Source organism: Mobula birostris, chromosome 16 (assembly GCF_030028105.1).
Source record: "Mobula birostris isolate sMobBir1 chromosome 16, sMobBir1.hap1, whole genome shotgun sequence".
Taxonomy (NCBI): Eukaryota; Metazoa; Chordata; class Chondrichthyes; order Myliobatiformes; family Myliobatidae; genus Mobula; species Mobula birostris.
In genome coordinates, this window is record NC_092385.1 from 58812647 (window position 1) to 58835415 (window position 22769).

The 22769-nt window shown below is 43.3% G+C and overlaps 1 protein-coding gene across 2 annotated transcripts in view; it reads right to left on the bottom strand.

Annotated features, from left to right (window-relative positions):
• Positions 1 to 5160: 5160 nt before the first annotated feature.
• The window catches only part of LOC140211167 (protein SSUH2 homolog), a 76812-nt gene continuing 59203 nt past the window's right edge, over positions 5161 to 22769 (bottom strand). For both annotated transcript variants that reach the window (XM_072280713.1, XM_072280712.1), the window contains 3 exons: positions 22066 to 22171; positions 10482 to 10589; positions 5161 to 6985 (listed from right to left, as the gene is read on the bottom strand). In XM_072280713.1, coding sequence (XP_072136814.1) covers positions 6845 to 6985; positions 10482 to 10589; positions 22066 to 22171 — 355 coding nt within the window. In that variant the 3' untranslated portion in view covers positions 5161 to 6844. The remainder of the gene's footprint in view (positions 6986 to 10481; positions 10590 to 22065; positions 22172 to 22769) is intronic.

Genomic DNA, 22769 nt, shown 5'->3' on the forward strand with positions numbered 1-22769 from the left:
GGCATAACAGTTAGTGTAATGCTGTTGTAGGTCAGGCGGGTAGTGGGTAGTGGCTCCATATGTCACTACTGCAGGGCGTGACGACCCTGCCTTACACGAGTCCCGGGCTCAGCTGGTTCTGGCTGACAGTACCCGGTATGGGCCCCTATCCAGGGTTACGGATCCCACTGCCTTGTGGGTATCTCCGGGAGAAGAGAAGGCTAGGGAGTAAACCCTACACAAATCCGGAGTGGAGCCCCTAAGGGAGTGGATGACGTATCACGTCACCTCCCGGCAGCTCCTGCAGCCAAGCTGATGCCAAATGTACTGCTTCGCATTCCTCTGGACCACATCCGTGCGGCTGAGAGGGGGATCGATGTCAGGGCAGCCCAGGATCTCCACATTCATCGCCCAGGCCTGTGCCCCGGAACCGGGTGCATCCATTGTCTACTTAGACAGACAGAGCATTATTGCAGGTCAGGCAACCCAGATTCAATTCACACTGCTGTCTGCAAAGAGTTTGTATGTTCTCTCTGTGACCATGTGAGCTTCCTCCAGGCTTCCTCCCCCATTCCAAAGATGTACGGATTGTAGGTTAATTGATCACATCGGTGGAATTGGGCGGCACAGGCTGGTTGGGCCAGAAATGAAAAATATTGTAAAACATAAAAGCAAATTGGCTCCATTTTTCACGTCTGTGCTGAAGTTAATGGAAATAAAATGTGGGAGAGAAAAGGTATTAATTTTGTAAAGTCACCCCATTTATAACCAGGCAGCAGTAAATTAATATTTAAATATGATATTTTAGGGCAGTTATTGAACTGAAAGTACTCTAACTGAGACTTTTACTACTTACTGATGGTAGATCTATTTTTTTAAAATAACACACACAAAATGCTGGAGGAGCTCATCAGGCCAGGCAGCATCTATGGGAGGGTATAGTCAAGGGTCTTGATGAAGGGTCTCAGCCCGAAACTTCAACTGTACTCTTTTCCATAGATGGTCTGACGAGTTCCTTCAGCATTTTATGTGGTTTGCTTGGATTTCCAGCATCTACAGATTTTCTCTTTGATATTTAAAAAAAAATATTCTTATTGTAATTATAGTATGTTTTATGTATTGCACTGTACTGCTGCCACAAAACAACAAATTTCATGGCATACTGTATGTCAGTGATAAACCTGATTCTGATTCTGATCTTCAGGAAGTTTGGAGCTGGTAGTGATAATTATATCTTTCAGCAATCATTTCACTGGTTTACAATTGTGTACACATAACCAAAACAGCACACCAACTTTCCGCTGCAATGCATTATCACAAATTAATCTCAATCTTTTGTCCTCCTTGTGAAGGAAGATAATTAATAGATTTGCGGGTGAGTAAAGCTGCTTCCTCTAGTCAGAATTCTCTCTCATCTGAAAGAGTTTCTTACATCAGAGATTGCAAATGGAAATTCAAGGAAAAGTATAACCTTAAAACAATGGGATCATTAGAATCATGTTTAATATCCCAGGTATATGTTTTGAAATTTGTTGTTTTGTGGCAGCAGTACAGTGCAATATACATCATAAAAAAGCTATAAATTACAATAAGAAATATGTGATTCCAGTTAATTGGGACACATCAGGGCCAGTACATGTTGGCTCAATTAAACAGCTACCCCAATTAGCAGAAGCTTCACGGAAATAGTTAAAAGTTCAAAATAAATTGATTATCAAAGTACGTATATGTCACATATGGAACCCTGAGATGCAGTTTCTAGCTGGCATACTCAGTAAATCTAATAACCATCAATGACAGACTGCACCCAACAGGGCAAAGGACAACAAACTGCAAATACAAAAGAAAAAAAATATCAAGAACATGAGATGAAGAGTCCTTGAAAGTGAGTCCATAGGTTGTGGGAACAGTTCAGTGATGGGGCAAATGAAGATGACCCTCTGGTTCAAGACTTTTTTGTTGTGGGGTAATAATTGTTCCTGAACCTGGTGGTGTGTGTACCTCCTTCTTGATGGCAGCAGCAAGAAGAGAGCATGATCTGGGTGGTGTGGATCCCTGATGCTGGATGCTGCTTTCCTGTGACAACACTCCAGGAGGGCTTTACCCATGATGGACTGAGTAGTATCCACCATTTTTGTAGGATTTTCCATTCAAGGACATTGGTTAATTACTTAACTGAGTAACAGTTTATGAATTTAAATGAAACACAGAACAAATTAGAACATTATCAATACCTCCACCATACTCTAAAACTATGTATTAGTTCCTAATAGTTGACAAAGGAATTCATCTGCCGTGTTCATTTTATTGACTGTAAATGAACAAAATCAGTGTGGACACCCAGTGCAGATAATGGACTGCCTTTACCCAATGCTTTAGATGACTTCATCCCCCAAATCTTCATTTTCATTGTAACGTTCAAGATTATTGTAATTCCCAACTTGTTGAAGTAGTGAAATCATTTCATTTTCACTTCTGGCTGTTTCTGGCTGACTGCTTAAAACCACAGTGAGCAAAACAATTCCTGTTTATTTCTTGGCAACTATCAGTGACAAAATTCACTGCTTTTTGAACAGAAACACACGCAACTGATGGTACTTTAGATCTGATCTCTCTTAGCATGGTGTAATGACTAATGGCCATGTGAGTGCACATGACTGACGCTAGTTAGAACAGTTCAGCAGAAAGCTGATCTTTCTCACTCCTGTTCACCTCCACTGCCACTGTCATTGGCAAGTTTATAGATGCCGTTTGAGCTGTGCCTAGCTGCACAGTTATGGATGTAGAGAGAGAAGAGCAGTGGGCTCAGTACATATTCTTAAAGTGCACCAGTGTTGGTTGTCATTTAGGAGACGTTGTTTCCAATCAGCACTGACTGTGGTCTCCCAATGAGGAAGTCAAGGATCCACTTGCAGAGGAAGGAAACGAGGCCCAGATTTTGGAGCTTTTTGATTAGTATATTAGTATGATGGCGTTGAATGCTGAGCTGTAATCAAGAAACAGCAGCCTGATGTAGGTGTTGCTATTGTCCAGGTGATTGAAGGCTGAGTGGAGAGCCAATATAATTGCCTAGCTATTGTGGCAATAGGCAAATAGCAGCAGGTCCAGGTCCTTAGGCAGGAGTTGATTCTGGCCATGACCAACCTCTCAAAGCACTTCATCACAGATGTGAGTGCAACTGGACGATAAGTCATTGAGGCAGCTCATTCTGCTCTTCTTGGGCACTGGTATGATTGTCACCCTTCTGAAGCAGGTAGGAGCCAGTGATTGAATATGTCTTTGAACACTCCTGCCAGTTGATTGGCACAGGTTTTCAGTGTGCTATCAAGCAGACTATCAGAGCCTGCCACCTTGTGAGGGTGTACCCTTTTGAAAGATGTTCTGACATTGGCCTCTGAGATAGAGAGGCTGTGGGAATTCATACAGGTGTAGTTTTATTCTTTCTATCAAAGCATGTATAAAAAGCATTGAACTCATCACAGCCATTCGTGATGTTAGGTTTCACTTTGTGGGAAGTAATGACCTGCAAACCCTGCCAGATTTGATTCCATCTCTAACTTCAATCGAATTGTTTCCTCGCTCTTAAAATAGCCCTTCATAGGCCATACCTGGACTTCTTGCATAGTTCTGGATCACACCTTTTGAATGCCACAGATCTAGCTCTCAGCAGACTGCGAATCTCCTGGTTCATCCATGGCTTTTGTTTTGAGTTTGTCCTGCATGTCAATTCCATTTAATCTCTATTAAATCATATTTCATCAATTAAAGACTAGTTATGTTTGTCACATGTACATGGAAACATACAGTGAAATGTATTATCTGTGATAACGACCAACACAATCTGCGGATTGTGCTAGGGGCAGCCTGCAAATATCGCCATGTTGTTGGTGCCAACATAGCATGCTCACAACCCACTAACTCTAACCATACGTCTTTTTGGAGTGTGGGATGAATCAAAGCATCTGGAGGAGACCCATGTGGTCACGGGGAGAACGTACAAACTCCTTACAGACACCAGCAGGAATTGAACCCACGTCACTGGTGCTGTGGTAGCCTAACACTAAATGCTATACTAATTTATATTCCTATACATGGAAATATTTTAAATTCTTGGAATCAAAATTCAAAGTTCAAAGTAAATTTATTATCAAAGTACATATATGTTACCATGTACAATCCTGAAACTCATTTTCTTTTTGTTTTCATATTGGAAAATAGAATAGAATTGTATTGGAAATTGAATTTTTATGTATAAAAATTGATGGACTATAACTCTGTTGGTGGCTTGCCAGCATCTTTGGTTGGAAAGCATAATGTCAAACATTCCACATATAGCACAGAAACAAGCCTTTTGTCTGCCCCCCCCCGCCCAGAATCTGTGCCAACCACTGATTTACACTAATGCTATCTTTTATTCTCCCTGTATTACCATCAAGTCCCTCTCCAGATTCTACCACTTACCCCACACTAGGGGAGATTTACAGCAGTCAGTTAACATACTAGCCCTCCCCCAGGAGAAACCCATACAGTCATTGGGAGAGCGTAGAAACCCCACATGGACAGCACCGGGGGTCAAGACTTAAATCAGGCTGCTGGTGCTGTGTGGCAGCAGCCCTACCACCAGCACCACTGAAAGTATTTCCTTCTAAAGGCAAGGAGATTCAAAATGAAGAAGTGCATGGACATCCATCTTTAGCATATTGCCGGTCAATCATATACAATAAGGAATAGGAAGAGTTCAGTTTGGATGTAGACTAAGGTGAAAGTACTTAGAGGATGGGGGTTAATCATACGGGATACAATCAAGACCCTTTCTACCCTTACTGTATTTAGTTTTCCATAAAAGTTAATAGCATCTTTCCAGTAGCAACAGAGACAGAGGATCAAGAGGTAGACTTTGGGAAGCTGCAAAAATGCCATGGGTGACTTCAACTCCTCTGATGTTGACTGGAACCTCCTTAGTGCGAAAGATTTAGATGCAGCAGAATTTATTAGGTATGTCTCGGAAGGATTCCTGACACAGTATGTAGGCAGGCCGATTAGAGGAGAGACCATCCTGTAGCTGATTCCAGGCAGTGAACCAGGTCAGGGCTCAGGTGTCAGGTCTCTCAGTGGGTGAGCATTTTGGAGACAGTGACAACAACTTTCTGACATCTACTATAGCCGTGGACAGGGATTCCATTTTATACAAAAAATGCACATTTTATTATAGTAAAGTATTTACATTTCTCCATATTATTGCTTTGAGTTTTCAAATGGATTGTTACTTTACTTTATTACAGATATAACACATTTATAGCTTTATTCTGACATATAGTGTGTATAATATCTACATATTTTTACCCTATACAAATACATATATACATTGTTTATATGTTTGTGTATGTTAAAAATGGTTTCAATAATATGTGAATTGTCTTTTTTCTTCCTCACCCCCTTTTCATTTGACCGTGCTGGTTCAGAACGAGACCTGATTTTGCAAACAGTATTATTCCTCTGGTACTTGTCAGACAGCATTCTCCTGTAAACCGCTGGGCTTCTCAACACAGCCACACCTGGATGCTGGTTGCTATCACAAAACGTTTCAGCTCATGAACCCTGGTTAATGGTTTCCCTGGAAACCTGGCTGCTGATGGAGTCAGTCACATGTCAGGCCTTGACTACCATACATCAGTTGATGCCCTTCTGAGGTTTTTAATATGGAGGCGCAGTTTCGCTACCACTTTTTTTTTTGTGTTATCCTTCAGGTAGGTGTCAGCTGGTTTGCCTGTGGTAATGGTTGAGAGAGCCTGCTTACAATGGGGTGGGGTCATCTGTTAGAAAAACCTGGGGTGGGTTCGAGCAGCATCTGTGGAAGGAAAAGAATCATCAGTGTTTTGGACCCTGATGCAGGGGTTTGACCCAAAACATTGACAATTCCTCTCCTCCCATCAATGCTGCTCGAGCTGCTGAGTTGCTCCAGCAGATCACGCATTGAGTGATGTTCCTTCACATAAGTGTCCCGGGCCATCATTCCGAGTCTTGCCGGAGATTTTCAGGCTTCTGAAGGGTACCAGTAGCTAAATATTGACTATCCGTCCAATTTTCTACTGTAGAATCCAACTGTGCATGATTAACAGCAAAGGAAGACCAGCCCTGTCAGTTCACTGTTTGGCAACGCTTGGCATCATCTCCACAAGTGCACTGAGGGATGGGTAATAATTAGCAGCCCTACCACCAACACTCGGATCAAACACACATTCAAAAAAGAAAATCACAGCCAGAGGCTGGTGCTGGCCAGAGCTGAGTTCAGGTGTGAACACACTGAGATGTAAGGGTGGAGTAGAGGAGCAGGGAAGCAGTGAGGTACTGGTTTATGAACAAATGTGTGAAACACTGATTCATCCCTTGCCTCTCTAGGCCAATAGGAACACTTCAATGGCGAGTGATGAAGTCAAATAACTGGTCTAGTGGCTTTGTTAATTTGTATAGTTGCAGCAATCAGATTTGGCAGCGCTGAACTTTTTCCAATAGATTTTAAATGTGGAAAGTGAAACTGTATGTTCTGGAGAGCTTTTGAAAATCTAAATACACATTTTTGTGAAGCCTCTCAAAATAGTCCAGTTGTGACAAAAGATGGTGAAAGGCAGCAGTTATTTTGCAGGGGAAGGATGCAGTCATATTACCCAAACCTTACACGTCAGTGGGATGTCTGAGGAATTCTTCTGCTAGTGTTAATGGAGAGGAATGAACGTGGTGCTGAAACACAGCAGTTCATCTCTTATTCTTCGAAGTAACGCCATTGAACATCCTCACCTATCTCCATGCTCCGAGTGAGCTGAGTCAGACAGGTGACTGTCCGTCGAAAGGCACTGAAGGGAAGGGATCAGAGAATGTTGCAGCGGCACTTGCCGGGATAGTCTGGAGCGTAGACATTGTCTTCTGTGCCGTACACAAAGTAACTGTGCTCCTGACCTTTCCATTGGAAGAGCACTTTGGTCACGGGAATCAGTTCAATAGTTTGCCGCTGAAATAAAAGAGAGATAGTTTAATTAAATTGCACTGTATTAGGCATGGTGTAATCTATTCAATCCCAAGTCCACACTGCAGGAAAGGTAGGAAACTTTTCCCTATATTGGAGATAAATAAAACCAGAGAGTAAGATGGTAGAAGGGATAGCAGGGTGACCTCCTTCACCCAGAGTGTGACCAGTGCCTAGAATGCATTGCTTGAGAGACTGGATGAAGCCACATCACTGAAAGCCTTTAAGGACTGTTTAAATGACACTTGAATGGATTAGTTAGAGATGGCCAAGGACCAAGTATGAGGACGTGATAAAAGGTAATCCAGACCAAATCCAGATAGCTCATCAGAGGTCCAGATCGAAGCCCGAAGGTCGATCGGAGGTCTGGATCGAAGCCTGATCATAAGTCCAGTTGTGGCCTGATGACTAGAGCCTGGGTCTGTAATCTCTGCAATTCCACTGAGGAAGTCGGAGCCCAATGGCTGCGAATGCACGAGTCCTGAGAGGACAAAGAAGATGGCCTGTCTTGGGGTTGGGTGACTGTACGTGCTGGATTGGTGAGTGGGAGGGACAAACGGGGTTTGTTTGATGTTGTTGCTTGTTGTGTTCTGTGTCGCTCTGCCGAGCATTGTGGGGACGCTACATTGGTGCTAGAATGTGTGCCGACACTTGCAGCCTGGTCCTCACAACCCTCACTTCCTCAATCAGAACTGAATCTACAAAGACATTGCTCTTCAGAGAGGTATGATTCAACTCCCAATGTAGACTTTGTAAATAAAAATGTCTGTGCCCTTGACCCAAGGTTTTCAACCTTCCCTTAATCCATCCTTTTTTTCCTGATGCCTCTGGATGTGGAGCGCTGCCAAGGATGTCACCACAAGGACATCCATTAAAACAGAGTTCAGCAGCTACATACAACAAAAAATACACCTAGATTCTGTGGACATGTGGAAGTGTGTAAGCAGTCTACTGTTCATGCTGCGATCGCTTTGTTAAGTCATCTAATGTTGGCAAACTGTCTCCTTAATTTGCAAGTTAACCAAGAACATATTATTCTCCTGAGACTGTTCCACAACAGATATGGTCAGGAACATTGAGAGCCAGTTTATGATGGTGTGGGCAGAAATGTGCATTGCTGGACAACTAACATCATCAGATGTGCACTTGGTTGCCATAGTAGCATAGTGGTCAGTGTGACACTATCCCATCTCAGAGCGTCAGAGTTCGGAGCTCAATTCTCATGTCACCTGTACGTTCTTTTCATGTGCACGTGAGCTTGCCCCGGGTGTTCTGGTTTCGTCCCACAGTCCAAAGACGTACTGGTTAGTAGGTTAATTGGTCACTGTAAATTTTCCTGTGATTAGGCTGGGGTTAAATCAAGGGTTGATGGACAGTGTGGCTTAGTGGACTGGAAGGGCCTGTTCTACACTGTATCTCTAAATAAAAAAATACACATATCAGAGAATCAGTAAATGCAATGTCCACATTTATGAATGGTATGACTTTACTCGTGAGTGTTTGCAAATGTGACCCTCAGGTCTGTACTGGGACCTGTACAGTTTGACATATATGGACATGGATGAAACATGGATGGTGGGTTACTAAGTCTACAGATGACAAAGATTGGTGGCATTGTGGGAAGTATAAAAAGTTGCCAAAGCCTACAATGGGGTTTACACTCAGTGGCCACTTTATTATGTTCACCTGCTCGTTAAAGCAAATATCTAATCAGCCAATCATGTGGCAGCAACTCAATGTGTGAAAGCATGCAGACATGGCCAAGAGGTTCAGTTGTTGTTCAGACCAAATATCAGAATGGGGAAGAAATATGATCTAAGTGACTTCGACTGTGGGATGATTGTGGTTTGAGTATCTCAGACACTACTGATCTAGGGTTTTCACACATAACAGTCTCTTGAGTTTACAGAGAATTGTGCAAAACAATAAAACATACAGTGAGTGGCCAGTTCTGTGGGCACAAATGTCTTGTTAATGAGAGAGGTCAGAGGAGAATGGCCAGACTGGTTCAAGCTGACAGGAAGGCAACAGTAACTCAAATAACCATGTGTTATAGCAGTTGTGTGCAGAAGAGCATCTCTGAACGCACAGCATGTCGAATCTTGAAGTGGATGAGCTACAGCAGAAGACCATGAACATACAGAAATACACTCAGAGGTCACTTTATTAGGAATAGGAGGTAAGCGTGAGTGGTTGCACTTTGAGATCAAATGTAAGAGGAAGTTACAGAGTAGTATCCTCAATAGTGTTAATGTGGGGTTTATGCCCATTGCTGTCTGAAAGTGGCCAAACAAGTTGATAGAGTGGTAAAGTGGTGGCATGCCCGCCTTTATCAGTCAAAGCACTGAGCTTATGATTCAGGGAGTTATGTTGGCTGTATAAAACTCTCATTACAGCACATCTAGAGTAATGCATTCAATTCTGGGTGGTGCATTATGGGTACAATGTAAAGGCTTTGGAGAGGGTGCAGAAGAAGTTTACCTGGAAGCTGACTGAATTAGAGGACATGTGCCATGAAGAGGGGTTAAACAAACTAGGGTTGTCTTCTTCAGTGTTGGATCTGAATGAAAATGATAGAATTACAAGAGGCATGGAATAGACAACAGTATCTTTTTCCCAGGGTGGAAATGTTTAATACCAGAGAGCATATATTTCAGGTGAGAGAGGATTAAGTTCAAAACATGTGCGGGGCAAGTTTTCAATTACACAGAGAGTAGTGGGTGCTTAGATTTAGATATGATGGAGGGGTAGTGGTTAACGAGGCTCTTAGGCATCTGAATGTGCAGGGAATGGAGGGATAAGGACCATCACATTAGCTTAATGAGTTTGGCACAGCATCATAGACTGAGGAGCCTGGTCCTGCTGTTGTACTATCTTATGTTCTGTGTAACACTGACCACATGGCAACGCTGGAAACTGCCAATCTGTGGAACAAAGAAGGCAGAGAAGGTAAAATACATCTGCATATACACCTTCACACAGCTGGCCAGTTGGGTGCCAGATGCAGAATTGGCATGGAGCTATGAATAGGATGGATTGGAGTACAACCTACCTGGATCCAGTATCCATGATAGGGAGCAGAGGACAGCAAGGCTGGGTAAAGATGCTGCTTGGGACTGGTGGGATGGGCATGCTGGGGGCTGGTTATTGAGTAACGTATTGGGCCTGGAAAGATATTTAACTCAAGGATTCAGCCATCTTCACCTGCTGTATTCCTCACTGTTTAAATGAAAAAGCAGTGGGGTATATTGAAGTATTTACTAGACAATTCATTGATCACCTGTCACCTGTCTCACTCCTATTAAAACCTGAAGTGGGCAGGTTTCTGCATTTAAATTCCAGTTTAAGATGTTTTGAATTTTAACCTCCAAACTTACCCCAATCCACTCTATTTTAGGAGTTAAAAAAATCACTCTCTTAGTACCAGTTCACTGATTCCACATTGACTTGTGGTGCCTGCAGTTTCATTGCTCATTCCCACCTGCTGGAGGATACACGTGGTTCTTCCAAACTTGTCCTGGTGTTCCTGAACTCCATGTTGGGAGATCTGATCAATTAGAGAGTCTGGAAAACCAACTATGGGATAGACCTAAGAAATCAAACCGTGGTAAAGGAATTAATAAATTAGTAATATGTACCAATGCAACTATTTTCTTCCACTTATACTTTCAATCATCTCTTAAGACTAAGTATCCTGAGCTGGATAAAGGATATAGGTAGTGATTATAGAAAGTCTGTATCAAAGTTTCTGCATTGAATCAAAAGCCCAAATCTCTTAGCTGATGCTTTTCCGTGTTTCAAAGGTCCAGTTAAGGTTGAAGAGAATTTATATATGTTAGATAAATGGGAGAGTCATCATTAGATAAGCATTGACCTTTTCAGTTAACTATAACGATATATTTATACATCAACACTCATAACATAACCATTCATGGGCAAGGTGGGTTCTGAAGTGCAACACAAATACAATACTTTTGTTTTCACTCTTGTAGGGAATGTGGCAGGCTTGCTGTGCACAGCAGTTGGACATCAAGGTAATGGAAAGTGGGATATAAAATTCCAGTAGTCATTTCTAAATAGCACTTTGATAACTAGTGTGCAGGATTTGGCCATATGTGCCTTGGAGTTCCTCCCTGGAGTATACCAAAGAGACATGGTTTATTGAGGAACACCCCAACAACAGCACACATACAAGATGGAAATATGCAGTGGGACGTCCTGCTCCATAGGCAACTATGGCTTAAGTACACATGGTAATATCACCACATCAGATCACATGATGAAAGAGTTGGTGTTTAATTTAAATACAGTGTTGTACCACTACCCTAATTATTAAACATCGCCAGGAACTTTTGTGTTGATGGATTTTCCCTGGCTCAGCCTGCTGAGAGGATCTCCAACTGTGCAGCCTCCCTCAGGATATCAGGACTCTACCCATGGGGCAAGGTACCTCCAACTGATCCACAGTCCCAAGACCCAATAACTACTCAAACCCTTATCAGCTGAGAAACCATTCAGCAAAATGTATTTTGTTGCCTTCTCTAATTGCCCTGAAATGGAGGAATAATGCCAGGGAAATATCCTCCCTGCTTCTATCCTATCAAGCCCTCTTAAGAATTTTAAATATTATGTTGTAAATATTTCCCAATCTTCTAAAACTTAGAGAACAGAATCTACTCAATCTTTCCTCATGTGACAGACCCGGTCTGGTGAACCTTTTCTGCAACCCTTCTATCCCAAGTATATCCATTCTCGGGTAGGTAGACCAAAACTGTATGAGGTACCCAAGGGGCAGCAAATGTTAAATACAAGAGATTCTGCAGATGCTAAGAATCCAGTGGAACACACACAAAATGCTAGAGGAACTCAGCAGGGCAGGCAGCATCCAGGAAGGGGATTAAATAGCTGACAATTTGGGCCAAGACCCTTCATCAGGACCAGAGACTCACTGAGGTGCTAACTGCTTTTATAACTTATGTTCAAAGACGTATCCCAGCCTCTCAGCATTCTGTTTGGCTGAGGGTCTTACTGATGTACAGGTGAACGTAATTCTCCAGCAGTCACAGACTCATGAGAACAATTGGTTAATCAGGAAAGAGTCAGACTATTTAGGACATAACGTGTCATTGCAACTCTAGAAACCATGTGTTCATAAAACAAAGCTGGGTAGCTGCAGATAAGGAGGTTTATGCTCTGGTCAAAGATTCAAAGTACATTTATTATTAAAATATGTATACAGCATACAACCCTGAGATCATATTATTAGATCTGCAGCCTTGCGCTTCAATTAATCTGACTGGTTCTAGTAGCTGGAGACACTAGAGGCCAGAATCTGGACCAACATACTATCTGCTGGAAGAACTCAGTGAGTCGAGCAGTATCTGAGGAGGGGGAAGGAGTTGTTGACATTTCCAGTCAAAACTCTGCATCAATTTCTTTCCTTCCATAGGTCTATAAATATGATCGGTGCATAATCTTCCTTAACTGCAGCCACCCAGCTTCGTTTTACGAACGCATGGTTTCTGGAGTTGCAGTGACACATTATGTCCTGAAACAGTCTGATTCTTTCCTGAGAAACCAATTGTTCTGATTATTCTGTGACTGCGGAGGTTCACACTCACCAAGACATCACTAAGGCTGGCATCGAGACAGAGCAGTGAGAGATGGAGTACACCTTTGAACATAAATCAGTATCATGACGAGTCTGTGTCTTCAGGATTGTGTATGGTTTTGGTCTCATTACCTGAGAAAGGTTGTACTTGCAATGAAAGGGTTGCAGCAATGTTCACCAGATTGGCTCTGTCATACGAGGAGAGACTGAGCACACTACTTCTCTGTTCTCTGGGCTTTAGAAGAATGGGAAATGCTTGCATCATAATATTTAAAATTTTTAAGTGGGTTTGATAATGATGGAAGCAGGGAGGATATTTCTCTGGCAGAGGAGTGTAAAATTACAGGGTCACCTTTTCAGGACAATTAGGAAAGGCAACAGAATAGATATTGATGGATGGTTACTCAGCTGATGAGGGTGTGCTGCTATTAATACCAAGGCTATGATTGGCGATTCAGATTTATTTATCACATATACATCCTAACATACAGTGAAATGCATCACGTGAGTCAACAACACACTGCTGGGGGTAGCAGGTGTCACCACGCATTCCAGTGCCAACACAGCTTACCCACAATGCTCTGCAGAACAACACTGAACAAAACAGCAATAAAACCACAACAGAAAAACTTGCCTGTTCCACACGCCTATCCACCCACACACATACACAGAGCTCCAGCCCCAGGACACACTGGCTTTAGCCTGCAGTGGACTTCGACTCATAGGCATTGGGCCTTTGACCTTCCCAGCAGACTGGCAGACTCTAGCTCTGGCCAATGGGCAGACAGGGTCGTTGACCTATGCTGTCCAAGTGTTTAGTCATTTCTTACTGTTAAATTGTTACATAAATATAGTCCCTAAGCATTAAGCCTTTATGTCCATGAGCTTAGTGCTCGAGGGAGGAGTGGGAACATCATGATGATATCTCACTGTAATGTTCTGTAACTCCAAAATATAAAAACTAATGGCAAGAAAAAGATGGGAGCCCAGGAGACCAGGTCTTAGTTTCATCTTTACATAAAACCCATAATGAACGATTTAAACAAATTAAGAATGCTTACTTAGACAATATATTTACAATATTACTGAAATATTAAATATACAACACTCCTCCCTGCTTGGGTATAAACTCCAACTCATCTCAACTTGTAGACACAGTATACTATATAATACAAAATTGTCCCATTCAGGCCTAAAGATTTAGTCACTATGGAGGATTTCTTACTTTTGTGGGATAATATCTTTCCTAACAGGGGTCGAGGGTTGGGGGCAGGGCTGGGGTGGTAGTCACTCTGATTGTGTTGATGCTCCTCCAAAAAAAGAGCCTATTATTGCGATGAAGCCCTTTGAGTGTTTATGGTGAGAAACACTTTGGACTCTTCTTTCATTCCCATCTGTAGGTAGGCCTCAGCCAAGTCCACTTTGCTGAAGTATTGTCCTCTGGAAAGGTTTGTGGAGATATCCTCTACCCCAGGCAGAGGGTATTGATCTACTTTCAGTACTGGATGGATGGTGACCTTAAAACCACCACCGATCCTGACAGACCCATTCTTCTCGGCTACTGGGACCACTAGTGTTGCCCATGGGCTCCACTCAACCTTGGACAGAATTCCTTCAGCCTCCATGTGATCTAGCTCACTGGCTACTTTATCACGGATGGTATAAGGAACCAGACGGGCTTTGTAAAACTTGGGTGTGGCATTTTCATTTACCACAATTTTAACCTTGATATGTTTGAGTTTTAAACACTGCTGTGGCATCATCCAGTACCTTTCTTAATTCCCTTTCAGTTGACTCTATTACAGGGGACGTGGCATGTAAATGGTGAATGGATCTCCAATCAAGTTGTAGTTGTCTTATTGCCCAACAATGCTGGCCCTCCTTTTCTTAAACCATATGCCAGTCTAATGTGGCTTGTTAGTTGCTGCATTTCACTGTTATGAATGTCATTCCAACAGCAGTTATACTTTCTCTAGTACAAGTTGCTAGTTCGATATCTGCAGGCTTCAGTTCAGTATCTTTGAAATGCTGTTCGGGTGCAAGCCATATTGCTTGTCTATTGTTAGTTTTCACATTTTAAACCTCAGTGCTGTGTCACTCTCAGCATTATCAGATTTTGCATCAACAGCGTGCAGATTAGTGATCTTTTTGAAAATGCAACTTGATTTTTTAACTTTATCTCTTTGAGCTGTCGATTTATTTTTGTCTGCCTGACATGTCCTACTTTGTTACACTTTCTGCAAGTCTTGCCTTTAACCCTGCATTTGGTAGGTGAACCCCTGTCACAACCATAACACAACTTGTTTGGCCAGGCAGGTTTCTGTTTAGACGTATGCTGAAATGGACTCCCCATCCTTTTGATTCCCGTTATGAAGCCTAAAGCGTTTTGCAATTTGAATTTGTCTACTTCCTGTCTTTTTAAAAAACTCCACCGTGGCTGTCCCTTCAAAAGAAGCACGTGCTATGCTGTTTATCCAACTCAACCGTTTCTCGCTGCATTTTTTAAAAACTCAAATGTCTCAGTGCACTTCAACAGCTAGATAATTGTCTCGGGTTTGTTTAAAACCTCCTCATCGCCACTGTTGTGTTTCGTAACTCCAAAACAAAAATTAATTGGAAGAAAAAGACGGGAGCCCTGGAGAACGGGATCTTAGTTTCACCGTGGATGTCCAGTCCCTATATACTTCCATCCCTCATCAGGAAGGCCTCAAAGCTTTCCGCTTCTTTTTGGATTCCAGACCTAACCAGTTCCCCTCTACCACCACTCTGCTCCGTCTAGCGGAATTAGTCCTTACTCTTAATAATTTCTCCTTTGGCTCCTCCCACTTCCTCCAAACTAAAGGTGTAGCTATGGGCACCCATATGCCTGCCTTTTTGTTGGCTTTGTGGAACAATCCATGTTCCAAACCTACTCTGGTATCTGTCCCCCACTTTTCCTTCGCTACATCGACGACTGCATTGGCGCTGCTTCCTGCACGCACGCTGAGCTTGTTGACTTAACATTGCCTCCAATTTTCACCCTGCCCTCAAGTTTACCTGGTCCATTTCCGATACCTCCCTCCCCTTTCTAGATCTTTCTGTCTCTATCTCTGGAGACAGCTTATCTACTGACTCTCACAGCTATCTGGACTATTCCTCTTCTCACCCTGTCTCTTGCAAAAATGCCATCCCCTTCTCGCAATTCCTCCATCTCCGCCGCATCTGCTCTCAGGATGAGGCTTTTCATTCCAGGACGAGGGAGAGGTCCTCATTTTTTAAAGAAAGGGGCTTCCCTTCCTCCATCATCAACTCTGCTCTCAAATGCATCTCCCCCATTTCACGCACATCTGTTCTCACTCCATCCTCCCGCCACCCCACTAGGAATAGGGTTCCCCTTGTCCTCACCTACCACCCCACCAGCCTCCGGGTCCAACATATTATTCTCCGTAACTTCCGCCACCTACAACAGGATCCCACCACTAAGCACATCTTTCCCTCCACCCCTCTCTCTGCTTTTTGCAGGGATTGCTCCCTACGCGACTCCCCTGTCCATTCGTCCCCCCCATCCCTCCCCACTGATCTCCCTCCTGGCACTTATCCTTGTAAACGGAACAAGTGCTACACATGCCCTTACACTTCCTCCCTCACCACCAATCAGGGCCCCAGACAGTCCTTCCAGGTGAGGCGACACTTCATCTGTGAGTCGGTTGGGGTGATGTACTGCGTCCGGTGCTCCCGATGTGGCCTTCTATATATTGGCGAGACCCGACGCAGACTGGGAGATCGTTTTGCTGGACACCTACACTCTGTCCGCCAGAGAAAGCAGGATCTCCCAGTGGCCACACATTTTAATTCCACATCCCATTCCCATTCTTATATGTCTATCCACAGCCTCTACTGTAAAGATGTAGCCACACTCAGGTTGGAGGAACAACACCTTATATTCCGTCTGGGTAGCCTCCAACCTGATGGCATGAACATCGACTTCTCAAACTTCTGCTAATGCCCCACCTCCCCCTCGTACCCCATCCGTTATTTATTTATTTATATACACACATTCGTTTTCTCTCTCTCCTTTTTCTCCCTCTGTCCCTCTCACTATACCCCTTGCCCATCCTCTGGGCTTTTTCCCCCCCTCCCCCTTTTCTTTCTCCTTAGGCCTCCTGTCCCATGATACTCTCGTATCCCTTTTGCCAATCACCTGACCAGCTCTTGGCTCCATCCCTCCCCCTCCTGTCTTCTATCATTTTGGATCTCCCCCTCCCCCTCCCACTTCCAAATCTCTTACTAGCTCTTCTTTCAGTTAGTCCTGATGAAGGGTCTCGGCCCGAAACATCAACTGTATCGCTTCCTAGAGATGCTGCCTGGCCTGCTGCGTTCACCAGCAATTTTTGTGTGTGTTGCTTGAATTTCCAGCACCTGCAGATTCCCTCATGTCTTAGTTTTGTTTTTACTTTAAGCGAAGCATGCAAGTATCGCGTGGTAGTGTCATGACGTATGCAATTCACATATTTTTACATAGAATGCATAATGAATTATTTAAACCAGGGTTCCTCAACTGCGGTTCTGCGAGAGATCGTGATTAAAAAAAAACACATCATTTTTTTGAGCTTCACGCAATGCGCGATGCTAATGCCCACAGTGGCGGGCAGTGTCCGAGCAGACCAGTAAGCAATCTTGTAGGAGATCTCTCAGCCAGTATGGCAGTCCACAGTAGGACTGTGTTCATTCTCAGTTTTTGGCGCAAGTTAAGGGAGGCCGTTGATAACTGGTGAGTGCTATATTGCAATGAGGGGAGGTCGGTAGGCTGATGAGAATCGTTAAGTGCGTTTTCTGAGCATTGAATGGACTTACCCAACTTGGGCTGTGACATCAGCCTCTCCCTCCCAAATTACCTCCCCCAGCTTCCCCTTACACTTTGTCAACTGACTTATAGGAGCGAACAAACTTGATTGGTGTAGTAAAAAACTGGCGGGAAACTTTCATTCTAACGACAGTGCAGTGTGGCGATTTTTAACCATATAACCATATAACAATTACAGCACAGAAACAGGCCATCTCGGCCCTTCTAGTCCATGCCGAACGCTTACTCTCACCTAGTCCCACCGACCTGTACTCAGCCCATAACCTTCCATTCCCTTCCTGTCCATATACCTATCCAATTTTTCTTTAAATGACAATATTGAACCTGCCTCTACCACTTCTACTGGAAGCTCGTTCCACATAGCTACCACTCTCTGAGTAAAGAAGCTCCCCGTCGTGTTACCCCTAAACTTTTGCCCTTTAACTCTCAACTCATGTCCTCTTGTTTGAATCTCCCTCACTCTCAATGGAAAAAGCCTATCCACGTCAACTCTATCAATCCCCCTCATAATTTTAAATACCTCCATCATATCCCCCCTCAACCTTCTATGTTCCAAAGAATAAAGACCCAATTTTTTCAACCTTTCTCTGTAACTCAGGTGCTGAAACCCTGGTAACATTCTAGTAAATCTTCTCTGTACTCTCTCTAATTTGTTGACATCTTTCCTATAATTCGGTGACCAGAACTGTACATAAATCTCCAAATTTGGCCTTACCAATGCCCTGTACAATTTTAACATTACATCCCAACTCCTATACTCAATGCTCTGATTTATAAAGGCCAGCATACCAAAAGCTTTCTTCACCACCCTATCCACATGAGATTCCACCTTCATGGAACTATGCACCATTATTCCTAGATCACTCTGTTCTACTGCATTCTTCAATGCCCTACCATTTACCATGTATGTCCTATTTTGATTAGTCCTACCAAAATGTAGCACCTCACACTTATCAGCATTAAACTCCATCTGCCATCTTTCAGCCCACTCTTCTAACTGGCCTAAATCTCTCTGCAAGCTTTGAAAACCTGCTTCATTATCCACAACGCCACCTATCTTAGTATTATCTGCATACTTACAAATCCAATTTACCACCCCATCATCCAGATCATTAATGTATAAGACAAACAACATTGGACCCAGTACAGATCCCTGAGGCACACCACTAGTCACTGGCCTCCAACCTGACAGATATCCACCACTACTCTCTGGCATCTCCCATCCAGTCACTGTTGAATCCATTTTACTACTTCAATATTAATACCTAACAATTGAACCTTCCTAACTAACCTTCCGTGTGGAACCTTGTCAAAGGCCTTACTGAAGTCCAGATAGACAACTTCCACTGCTTTACCCTCATCATGTTTCCTAGTAACCTCTTCAAAAAATTCAATAAGATTTGTCAAACATGACCTTCCACGCACAAATCCATGTTGACTGTTCCTAATCAGGCCCTGTCTATCCAGATAATTATATATACCATCTCTAAGAATACTTTCCATTAATTTACCCACCACTGACGTCAGACTTACAGGCCGATAATTGCTAGGTTTACTCTTAGAACCCTTTTTAAACAATGGAACAACATGAGCAATACGCCAATCCTCTGGCGCCATCCCCGTTTCTAATGACAGTTGAAATATTTCTGTCAGAGCCCCTGCTATTTCTACACTAACTTCCCTCAAGGTCCCAGGGAATATCCCGTCAGGACCCGGAAGAGGAGGCGTGAAATGGAAGAGGAGGATTCTGGGCCTAGGCCTATGGACAATCCTGATCAGGTTATTGATGAAGAATTACAACCTTCTGAGTCATTTCACTGCATTAGTGCAACAACGGACAACAAGTCTGTCTCATTTTACAGAAGTATAAAAGTGTATTCACACAACAAATATACGAAGTACCAACATTATTTACTGGACAGTGAATAAATTCAAATTAAAATATGATTGCTACTGTGTATTAAACAATCAATTCCCTGGGGGGCCAACTGCTCTCGGACCTACCCAACTGTACCCATTGTGACCGCAGGCCCCCTCTTCAAGGATAGCCGAGCGTGAACGTATTCTCAGAAGAGGGGCAGGCAGTCGGCCCTGGCAGAGCCCTCAACTTTTCACTGCCTAGACAGTGAATGGCCATCTTGGCCAGGCCCAGGAGTAAGCCCACCAGCAAATCCTCCTTGTGACCCACCCCCTTCCGTTCTCCGTGCCCATATATGAGGAGCTGATTATTTTCAATGACTATTTGAGTCTCAAAACAAACAGATTAAAGTCACAGTCAGTAAAAAGATTCAGGAAGCAAGTTATTTAGTAGCTTTAAGACCAGATCACTTGAGGACATTTAAAAAAACTGTGTGAAAACATGGACAGAGAGCAGACCGATCTCCTGCTACATACAGAAATCTGGTGGCTGAGCAGAGGAAGAGTTCTTAACAGGGGTGAATTACAAAAGTACTTTAAAAAAATAGTAGGCCAGATTTTGCTAAGTGCTTTGAGGATGAAAAATGGCTGCAGAAGCTAGAATGGGTGAGGGACCCTTTCTCTGAATCTTCCGCTGAGCCTGAGAACTTGACTTTGAGAAAAGAGGAAAAACTTTGTGAGCTGCACTCTGATCATGCACTCAAGATTAGATTTACTGATCTGACCCTAGACAAGTTCTGGATTTCTGTGAAAGAACAGTATCTTGCTATTCATAGGAAAGTAAGGAACATTTTGCTGCAGTTTTCAACTTCTTACATGTGTGAACAAGCTTATTCTTGTTTAACGAGTATTCAGAGTAAGGACAGAAATCGTCTCATTTCAGTTGAAGGTAAAAACCATGTGTGCTTTTGTCAAGTTCGACCCAGAATCATAGAAACATAGAAAATAGGTGCAGGAGTAGGTCATTCGGCCCTTCAAGCCTGCACCGCCATTCAGTACGATCATGGCTGATCATTCAACTCACAACCCTGTACCTGCCTTCTCTCCATACCCCCGATCCCTTTAGCCACAAGGGCCATATCTAACTCCCTCTTAAATATAGCCAATGAACTGGCCTCAACTGTTTCCTGTGGCAGAGAATTCCACAGATTCACCACTCTCTGTGTGAAGAAGTTTTTCCTTATCTTGGTCCTAAAAGGCTTCCCCTTCATCCTCAAACTTTGACCCCTTGTTCTGGACTTCCCCAGCATCAGGAACAATCCTCCTGCATCTAGCCTGTCCAATTCCTTTAGAATTTTATATGTTTCAATAAGATCCCCCCTCAATCTTCTAAATTCCAGCGAGTATAAGCCTAGCCGATCCAGTCTTTCATCATATGAAAGTCCTGCCATCCCAGGAATCAATCTGGTGAACCTTCTTTGTACTCCCTCTATGGCAAGAATGTCTTTCCTCAGATTAGGGGACCAAAACTGCACAAAGTACTCTAGGTGTGCTCTCACCAAGGCCTTGTACAACTGCAGTAGTACCTCCCTGCTCCTGTACTCGAATCTTCTTGCTATGAATGCCAGCATACCATTCGCCTTTTTCACCGCCTGCTGTACCTGCATGCCCACTTTCAATGACTGGTGTCATTGCACCTCCCCTTTTCCTAATCGGCCACCATTCAGATAATAATATGTTTTCCTGTTCTTGCCACCAAAGTGGATAACCTCACATTTATCCACATTAAATTGCATCTGCTATGAACTTGCTCACTCATCTAACCTATCCAAGTTGAGAAATCTATTATGTTTGCCTTATGAGTTTTTAAAATTTATGAAAGAGAAAGAAAGAGTAATTTCAAGAAAGGTAAACTAAGCTTCCCCCCCACGCCCCAAGAAAACTTCGCTAAAAATTCATTCTCTATTCAAAAGAGCATTGACAATTATTTTTGGACTTTATATCTGCAAATTACTGGTCACACTAACGAACCATGAGCTCTAGATAAAATAATTTTTATGCAGGGGTTCCTTGAGACCTGAAAATTACTTCAAAAGGTTCCTCCAGGGTAAAAAGGTTGAGAAACGCTGATTTGAACTAATAAAGAATACTTACTCAACAATATATTTACAATATTACTCAAATATTAAATACACTACACTTACAGCTCCACAGACCGGGGTTCAATCCAGATCTCTGCTGCTGTCTATGAGGAGTTTGCATGTTCTTTTTGTGAATGCAGGGGTTTACCCCTGGGTACTCTGGTTTCCTCCCACATCCCAAAGATATGCTGGAAAGTTACCCGACTCCTGTAAATTACCCCTACTGAGGGTAATTGGCAAAAAGGAACCAAAGTGAGGTTGATGGGCATGTGTGAAGGACAATACATTGCAGAGTTACTGGGAAATGTGTAGAGGAATGAGGTTGCTCCTCAGGGAGCTGGCAGAGATTTGATGGGCCGAATGGCAGCCCTCTGTATTGTTACAAGTTATAAGAAAACAAATACCCACAACTTACAAATTAATTAACATAAATATAGATTGTAACATTTTACAAGCTCAGTGAACCTTATCCAACTGCATGTTAGGCTTCTACATTCAAGTCTCTTTGGAAAACCTTTGCCCATGAGATGCCAGTTTCCTGAGGAGGGATCTGGTCTCTGACACTTGACTTTCATAAACCACAGTGTACTGGAGAGCTGATGGCCCCTCTTACCTGGTAGTTTTCATCAGCAAAGACGTTCTGCCCCGTCACATTACTGAAGAGTGCCACAGGAAGTCCGATTTGTTGGTCAGCCACCTGTTCAAAGATGTTATTGGTCCTGGCCAAGAACGAGAAGGGAATTACTGATGGCTGACATGGTGTGATGCTAGTATGCCTCACTAAAACAGACTGCCTGCTTATCAACATGATACACCAGTTACTTGCTGCATTGTACATTGCAGCAACAATAGCAATGTTAAATTAAACAATGACAGATGTTGGAAATCAGAAATTAAAAAAACAGAAAATGCTGGAAAGCCTCCAATCTGATGGCATGAACGTTGATTTATCTGACTTCCAGTAATTTCTCCCCCTCCTTGTATTCCCCATTCCGGTTTTCCTCTCACCTCTTCTCTTGTCCTTCCCGCCCATCACCTCCCCCGGCGCCCTTCCTACTTCCCTTCTTCCCATGGTCCACTCTCCTCTCCGATCAGATTCCTCCTTCTACAGTCCTCATCTCGTCCACCTATCACCTCCCAGCTTCTCAGTTCATCCTCTCCCACACCCACCCATCTTCCCTCTCCCACACCCACCCATCTTCCCTCTCGCACACCCACTCATCTTCCCTCTCCCACACCCACCCATCTTCCCTCTCGCACACCCACCCATCTTCCCTCTCGCACACCCACCCATCTTCCCTCTCCCACACCCACCCA